At 33.3% G+C, this 8,633-nt stretch overlaps 1 protein-coding gene across 6 annotated transcripts; it reads right to left on the reverse strand.

Moving 5' to 3' along the window:
• Positions 1-526: 526 nt before the first annotated feature.
• Positions 527-8,245, reverse strand: LOC137823428 (senescence-associated protein AAF, chloroplastic). 6 transcript variants are annotated; one of them, XM_068628559.1, is made up of 14 exons: positions 7,750-8,085; positions 7,456-7,663; positions 6,162-6,555; positions 5,843-5,941; positions 5,432-5,505; positions 4,917-4,993; positions 4,748-4,819; positions 3,038-3,106; positions 2,778-2,824; positions 2,572-2,701; positions 2,389-2,457; positions 2,208-2,311; positions 1,263-1,338; positions 527-1,178 (listed from the first exon to the last, which is right to left on the reverse strand). In XM_068628559.1, the coding sequence occupies exons 3-14, from the start codon at positions 6,491-6,493 to the stop codon at positions 1,005-1,007; spliced, it is 1,323 nt and encodes a 440-aa protein (XP_068484660.1). In that variant the 5' UTR covers positions 6,494-6,555; positions 7,456-7,663; positions 7,750-8,085; the 3' UTR covers positions 527-1,004. The 6 variants fall into 6 exon arrangements, with proteins under 6 accessions (XP_068484660.1, XP_068484661.1, XP_068484659.1 ...); XM_068628560.1 differs by having other exon boundaries at positions 7,456-7,622; positions 7,750-8,080; XM_068628558.1 differs by lacking the exon at positions 7,456-7,663 and having other exon boundaries at positions 7,750-8,245.
• Between the last annotated feature and the right edge of the window lie 388 nt (positions 8,246-8,633).

Below are 8,633 nucleotides of genomic sequence, written 5' to 3' on the forward strand. Positions count from 1 at the left end.
TTAATGAAATAATCAAATCATATCTCACCAACTGATACCTTAAATGAAATTAAAGAATGGTGAAGACAACTTAAGGCCACGTTTACTAGCCGGGAACCATTATTAGGATACTGCCCCACATGAACCCAAAGCAACTCATTCCGGGGTGAGATGAATGAAGCTTCTCTAAAGATACACAATCAAATAATAATGACAGACTGTGTAATTTTGTGGTCAACTGTTCATGTTGTCTTTCAACTAATAGTAAAAAGAGCATACTACTGGTGTTATTCACAATCTTTTTAGAAACTATTCTTTTTAGGATGCAGAATTTTGTTGAAGAGATTCTAAAAAACCTGATATCATTGTTACCCTATCAGCCGAAGTGGCAGGTTATGATTTATCAGCAACGGTGGCAGGGTAATGGTTATTTATGATCAACAACTATCTTGGGAAATATGTTCAAATATTCTTGTTTTGGTTCTTTACCGTGCCAAGATGATATCAAAACATCCCAAGTCAATAAAAAAAATGTTCAGGCACATAGTGAAGGGATAAAACAAAACCCCATTTCTTGGTAGACGTTTATTTCAAGAATGAGTGATTGCCCCAAGCATCAATCATTTGTCTAATAATGTTCAAATAGTCTAACATCAAGGGAAGAAATTGCTCTGCAATGCTCAAACAACCTTGGCAATGTTGTACTACTACAAACAAAACCCCACTATGCAGCGTTTAAGGTGCCTCCATCATATATATTATGACAATGAACGGCCCAACTCCAGTGCTGTAGCAGATGAAAGAGCAACTGAGCAATATGTGTACGAAACGCTCCTTCAAACAAACAAGTATAATCACAAATGTGCATCTATGCTCAAGCTCTGCATTCTGTGATGCACATACCCAACATTCAGCAATTTACACTGGCAATAGTTTTGTTTCTAGTGATTACGTGGGTTAATCCTATACTAGTTAGTATATTAGGGAGGCAACTATGCTGTACAGTGCAGTGTTTCAATTATTTCTCATTTGTTATCTTCTTTTTTATCAGATTCTCTGCTTCCTTTTTCTTCCGTGGCGTTTTCATCCATCATAAACCTCCAGCTATCGCCTTCATCTATTTCCCATTGTTTTTTCAGTTCATAAATGGCTTTGGATGCTGCAGCAGCAATGGCTGGGTTGCTATCTTCTGCCAGTCTCTGCAATACAAACCAAAGGGAAAAAAATGAAGCCATATTGCCTGTGAAAAGTACTTTTGTTGTAATGAAATTATAATCACTTACCTGTAGGGCCCCCATCCCTGCATTTCCAAGAGTCCACATGGATGGTGCGGCTGCCAGTGCATTGGCTAAAGCTCGCCTAGAAAATGCACATGGCACACATGCACATATTCAACAAGCCAACAGAAAATGAAAATAAACAAGGAAAAGCATAATAAGGCATTGATTAAGGTTGCATTCTTGCATTTTTTTATTTGGTAGTTTTACTTTTGCAAGTGAATGTTATTTACCATGTATTTCTTTAGAAGTAGAGAGAATTCACGAGAAGCTTTGCATCATATATTCACCTTTTTTTACCACTATACATCTTATCTAAATCCAATATTGCATAACTTAAAGTCAAGGAAATTTTAATTCAATATTTGAGAATGTTTGCAGCTAAGAAAGAACGGTGAAAATATGCTAAATATGAAGAATACAAAATCAATCATGAAGCCAACCATATATCATCATGGCGTATGGAACTACTAACAAAATAACCTTCCTATTAGTTATATATATTGCCAGAAATTTTAAAGAAGAAAGTAAAATGAAGAAGTAGAAAGAGAAATGATTTTGTATGTTGATTAGTAGGATAGAAAGAAAGTCAAATATATATGTAAATTGGAATAAACATCCCTAATAAAAGATTATAATGTGTAAAGATAAGGATAAATTGATCTTTTAATTACAAAAGTTGTTTTGCCTTCCAATTTCAAAGGATTGAATATATAGGTGGGTCCCACAACATTTTTTCATCATTATTACCCTTTTAAGTACTACCAAACAATGGAAGAAAAGAAAAATTAGTTATTTCCCTCCCATCCCTTTTCTTTTCTTCCACTTTCATGCCTTCCAAACATACCATAAAAACAAAGAGTTTGACACAGAAAGACATGGCTTTTCACTCTGCACATTAAAGAATACAATCCATTTCCTTGAAAGATTGTAATTTCACGTGAAGCTTACCTAGTGCTGACATCAGGGGAACTGGAGCACTCTACCAACAAAGATACACTTTGTTTACCATCCATTGCATCCAGATCTATAAGAGTTCTGATCAACAACTCAAGCTGCTCCCAGTACAAAAGAGTATGTAATTACTTAAATAATATTGAGATCAGAAAAACAATTTAATGGACAATCAAACCTCTTCAGGATCAGTGTAATCGATTCCATCTGCTTCAGAAAGTGCTGATGCCATACTCCAGTATGCCTCCTGCATGCCTTAAAATTTTAGAATATGATTGATGCATTTTTCCTGATTCAATTGATGTAGGTGGAGCGGGCTATATACAAACAGAACTAGAACAAAATGGAAAAGACGAAAGACCTGAAGAGCAGCAATCCTTTCTGTGGTCACATCCCCAGGAAAGGAATTTGTGGTTTTTCCATTCTTTTCAAGCATTATTCGCCCTCTTGCATTGTTTTCTGAAAGTGATCCTTTATCTCTGCGAAGTGGACTACATGCCAACATCATATGAAACATTTTAGACCTTATTATGCATATAAACATGCATTTGAAGTTTCTTGACTTACAAGTTATACATCTTGCTCACCATCCTGTTATGGATGTTTTTGATAAGCTGCAGAATTTACAAAAATAGAAAGTAGAGTTATTCCTTTGGAGCTTAAAAATATGAGCATGGCATTTAGAAATAAGTTAAGAATTATAATGTTTATTAACTACTACATCATACGCAGAATAATGCTTGCTAGCAGGGATCACAAACTCTGAAGTGAAAAAATTAAACACTAGAAAGTTCAATAGAAAACATTTGAAGACCATAAAATATCACCTCCAAGGACATCAAGGCATCTTCCATTGCACGTTGCTTAGCACGGAAGTCAGCAAGACGTAAATCAGCCTGACAGTTCAAAAGTTATGTCAATAGGAGTCTTGTATTTCCTGGCTATTCATATGTATTTTATGTAATCCAACACTCTTGAATTTTCATTATGTAAACTTGCAAAAGAATCCAGCAATCCATACAATAGGAAGCAAACCAAACTTAGTTTCTATATTAAGCAGCTTTTTAGATTCAGTTAAAAAAGATAAAAGCATAGTTTTATTTGGTCTATGGTTTGATTTGAAGGGTCAAAGTGAAACATATGGCATTACGCATATAGTACTGTAGATATTTCATAGAATTGGGATCAGAAGATAATGATATAAAATTTAAGATACATTCCCCTCTAAAGGCCTGTTTGTTTTACCTCCCACTGTGGCACTAAAAACTACGATTGAGATCAAAATTAATTCCCATAAAAAAATTGCACACATATCTCAATTACATTCAATATTTTAAAATTACACCAATAAAAAAATTCTAGTCAACTTTAAAACAATCCGGCCTTAAAATCTCCTCAAAAATTTATTTTGGTCAATCCTACAAGCACTAACAGTAATTCCGTGTAGATAATGCATAGATAAGCTAAAATAAAAAATATGTTAGAGATCAAATGGTTTGCCGTTCCTCTTTTCAAAAACTGCATTGTGTGATGCAAAATATTTTGAAATATAAGAAATTTGAGAGCATGGAAACAGGTTATAGTTGCCTGAGTTATTATAACTGCTATGGTTAAATTTTATTTCTTAATAAATTATGCAAAATATCAACATATTTGATTAAAATTTAATTTAACTTAATAAATAATTGCTTGGGAATATTGAACTTCAAGTTTTACCTTGTCAATTTGTCTTAAATGTGCTAAAAATGAATTTTATAGGTGTTCCAGAAAATATGTTTAAGTGATCATGAGTTAAGATTTAATTGCAGAGTAAGACCGAAATATGAGATTTAAATGTGGGCTTTTTTACAGGGTCTTGAGTTCTCCAACTAAAATGAATAGCTTTTGTGGTGTGGTTCTCCTTGGGTGCTTATCATCATGCTACTCCCAAGGTGTGCACATGCCAAACCTTACAAATCATATAGCAAAAGACCTTGTCTTACATTTATCACTTGTGTCCATAAATGAATTTAGTTCTTTGTTAAATAAAGATACTGATGTCCAACGGAAGAGAAAAACAGGTATATGTTTAAGATATTTTTAGCAAAAAATATTTCAAGAATAATGCTAAATGATAACCAACAGAAATGATAGTGCAAAAGAAAACATTGACAATCACAAACCCTATGCGTGCTTCAAAAACAACAACCATGATAGTGCCAGGGAAAACAATAACAATGGAGTGAGCTACAATACATAGATCACACAATACCAAAATGTTCTTTTTTTTATCAACACCAAAATATTCTATTGAAAATCATGACATGCAGATTTACAGGTCTTCCCTAAACATACTTCAACCATTTTTTTCTACAATAGGTGCTATCTAACTTTTTCTTTGATGCCTTTATTCTTAATCCTATCTTGTATAGTACAAACAAAATAATAGAAAAGAAAATATCAAATTATGCAATTTTTACCATTAATGATTTTATACCAAACTAATCACAAATAGGATCTTATAGATGAAAACTAAGCGATTAAATGAACAAAGTTACCTCTAAAGCCCCATCACTCCAATGCTCATCAGCAGCATTTTTCAATCTGGACTGAGCTTTATCCTTCAATAACTGCAGAACAAATATTATAAATAAAAAGAAAAAAATTTATCACCAGTCTGTACTCTCATCTTCAACCAGAAAATTTAAAGATCTAGATGATACAGACAGTAGCAATACGACTAAGCCAGCTAGCTTTTTCCTTCACATCACGGTCAATTTTTTCAGTATCCTCTCTAGCCCGAGCTGTGCATCAAAATAAAAGTAAATTTAGTGGACCCTATAATGAGTACATGTGAATAAATTATATACAAAGTTGCATCGGTTGAACCTTTCCCTTAAGAAAAATAAATCATTGGAAAGAGAGGTTCAACACATATCCAGTGAAAGGAGAATGACAATAAGTAATCACCATTCACTATGATAGAATTATATACTTGAACTACAGATGCTGGTTTGATAAACTTCCTATATCGTTTGACTTCTTTGTCCCTTCCTTTCTTTTTGTTGGAAAGATGGCAAGGGCTGGGAGGATATTACTGTCGTTGTGTATGAAATGCAATGACTTGTAGTGCAGATATTTGGAAAATTATCATTACTAACAAAGAAAATTGTTTCATTGGATGAAATAAGTGAAATAAAAAGTTGAAGTACAATAATACATTATTTAGGTAGAGAGCTAACCATCCAGTTTGAGAAATTCAGTTCCAAGAAAAGCAACATCTTGGCGGGCACGAGCATCAAGCCTCATTATGCCTCTGAGGAAACAAGTATTTAACAGTTATTTTTTGCATCAAGACAAATTAATGTTTACTGTTATGTCTTGAATTTCTTGAAAGAGAACTAGTTAATGTTGTAAATTATACAACTATATGAACCGACATTGACATGACAGCCCATATTTAAGTCCGCTAAACATTCCATGTTACAATTCTTCATGTCTTGATTACTAAAATATTTAGACCAGTTAAAACAAGGTTTGTTAAGTAATTGAATGTATGGTGATGGTTCATAAAAAACGGAGTCATGAAAAGTAGTGGAAGCAAATTTCAAAATATTTATCGTATAAGATCAAAAACAGGTTAGTAGCAGTACCGTGAGAGAAACTTTGCATCGTTGCAAACAAATCTACATGCTTCAGCCAAGCCATGGACAACAAGAGTGTGATCATTTTTCTCGCCTTTGGTATGTGCCCTGTACACATGACAGGATCTCTAATATGTAAATTGGAGTCTCAGATATCTTATTGTGATAAAATTAGAAGTCATCGTCAAAAGGGTATGAAAGATATATTCTAGTTTGGCATACAATAAAATTGGCAACTGAAAGACATTAATTAAGGGGTACAGGTTCAGAATTAGTAAACAGCAGAAAAAATTGCAACAGATGTACCATCTTTATTTAATTCTCTTACCTAGTTAAATCAGTAATGTCATCATAAGTTTTAATACATTCTTTCTCTTCAGTATTATTTGCTCCTGTTGATTTACATGAGATAGAAGATTTCTTGGAGATCAAACCAACTGGTTTTCCATTAATGAACCAAAACCAGCCATTGAATACGGTTGATCTCTCTGTGTGGAGACATCTATGGTTCAGATGTCCATGTTCCAGTCTATGCCTTGAAAACTGTATTCTATTAATCCTTGTTGACGAGGAAAGATAATGTTTTTCATGTGATTTACAGAGAGCTGTTCTTTTAGTGACCATAGGACTGCTTGAAACATTGTTTGCAGTAAGTGCCATTAGAAAGATCAAGAGAAGAATGAGATAGGCCTGGCGGTCATTTCACTCGAAATATTTCAATTCTGTAGCAAACATTGAGAGAAAGAAGTCAGAATTTACATAGAAGTAGTGGATTTTACCATGAGTACTTATCTTACCAAAATTTTCACTCTGCAGCAGCCAAGTAAAAAAAAGGAAAACATGTATGATTTGTCTTCTAAAAAATGCAATTGAGGATTGATTAATAAAAAGGACAAAATAATCAGAAGTCCTTCAGTGTTAATCATGACTGGAACATCATCATCAAATCAAGAATGGTATAAATGAAAAAGTTTCATTTCATAGTACTTAAGAGTATGTTGTACAGGTTAAAGTATTGGTGAAGTCTATACCACTTCTTAGTGGATTACTTACAGAAATAATAATGCAATAAACTTTGAATGTTCAAGTTTCAGAAAGAGTAGTCAAGACTAAGCATGCTTCTAAGGTTGTTCTAATGAATTCTGCCTATCCATCTGTGGTATGAGTTATTTCAAATATCTGATGATATAAGCATTCGTGCAACAATCTGCACCCTATACTCTCATAAACAACATCTGTTCAATAAAGTGGCACGGCTTAATTAACTGTCAAATCTCAAAATTTTCATTAATCAACCATCTTATTTCAAAGCAACATATTGATAGAGTTTTGGTTCTGATCACAAATTCCATTATTTAAAGATACTTAAAGTAGGAAAGATAACTAAAAGGTTTGAAATACAAGGACCAAAACAATTGGATGAGTGCAATTTCTATTTTTTATATAAAACTTGAAGTCAATTGACAACCAAAACCCTGCAGCAGATGAAAATGTTGTTCGTCCCTTTTTCAATATCCGGAAGTAAATATTGATAAATGAACAACATCAACACTATTGTGATTATAAAGACTTCAGGTTTGAAGTTCAAAACTACAGATGCAGGTTTGAAGTAAATATATTACCATTTTTCATAAATACAAATTCCACACTCTTCAATGAAATTAGCCCAAAATTGACATGCCCAACAACAATTTTCATCATCGCAAGAGGAACCTCAACATTTCAACATTGAAAAATCAGACAGATCACCAAAAAAAGGGAAATTTCCGACATCATCGCACTCGTTCCCCTGTGATGCCGTAAGTTTCCAAAACACAAAAAAAGCACTCACTGTTGAGCACAACCCAAATAAACAGGGTAAATGAGAATGCCCAATTGATAAAAATGGTGAAATGCGTGGAAAGGTAGCAACTTACTTGTGTGAGAAAGACAAAGGGGGAACAGGAATGAAGAATTATAGTGGGTGAAGGTGCACTATCATCATATATGTATCATATCAGAGTGAGTGATGGAGACTGGGGGTTGAAGGAAGGGAGAAAAGCCATATAAAAAATAGAGGAGGAATGAGAACCACAAAGTGAGGGTGTGGTCCTTTAAATGCCAACAACGAAGTAACAAACAAAAACTGAGAATGGCGTAATAGAGACCATAAGGGATGGAGCAGAGAGTGTGAGAGAAAGAAAGAGAGAGAGAAGGGAAATGAAGCTCCACGTCATTTGGGGTTCAGACATGTTTAATAATTGCCCTGTTTCTTTGGACAACAACCCAACAACCTTATCTATGACAGATGAGTGGCATGTTTAGAATCTAGACTTGGAAAGAAGGGAAGAAATGAAGGTAAAACAGCAAAATTTTACCTTTTCTAAGAACTATCATTGACATCAAAATGAGTTCATCATAGCAATTTTTGTTGAATTTCAATTGCAAGAACTAAATTTGACTTTAAATAAGGTAAAACTGATAGGTTGGTTTCACACGTTACACCATCCGAGGAAAAAATCATGTAACAACAAATCCCTGTTTCATTCATGGTAAAAATAATCAAGAACAAATTTGTGTTTGATTCAGGTCATATGTTAAAATTTGTTTGATAAGTAACTTCTTATTATCATGTAACCCTGAAGTTAGTGCGTAAATCAATAAATTAAAAAAAAAAGTATGTAATACCACAAAAAAAACGAATTGCATACGGTTCATTATATACATATTTACAAATATATATTATGTAAAATATTTTTTTATTTTAGTAGACTTATATAATTTATTTATTTTGGTTAAAATAAAGAAAATCATAGAAAAT

The sequence above is a fragment of the Phaseolus vulgaris genome, chromosome 8 (assembly GCF_000499845.2).
Source record: "Phaseolus vulgaris cultivar G19833 chromosome 8, P. vulgaris v2.0, whole genome shotgun sequence".
In the NCBI taxonomy this organism is placed as follows: domain Eukaryota; kingdom Viridiplantae; phylum Streptophyta; class Magnoliopsida; order Fabales; family Fabaceae; genus Phaseolus; species Phaseolus vulgaris.

What these genes read in the sequence shown, in the direction of transcription:
- LOC137823428 (XM_068628555.1), bottom strand. Translation starts at nt 6,493, where the DNA reads ATGGCACTTACTGCAAACAATGTTTCAAGCAGTCCTATGGTCACTAAA. An exon ending in GGCTTAGTCGTATTGCTACT is followed by an intron (nt 4,820 to 4,916) that starts GTCTGTATCATC and finishes TTTGTTCTGCAG; the next exon opens with TTATTGAAGGATAAAGCTCA. An exon ending in ATGCCTTGATGTCCTTGGAG is followed by an intron (nt 2,825 to 3,037) that starts GTGATATTTTAT and finishes TAAATTCTGCAG; the next exon opens with CTTATCAAAAACATCCATAA.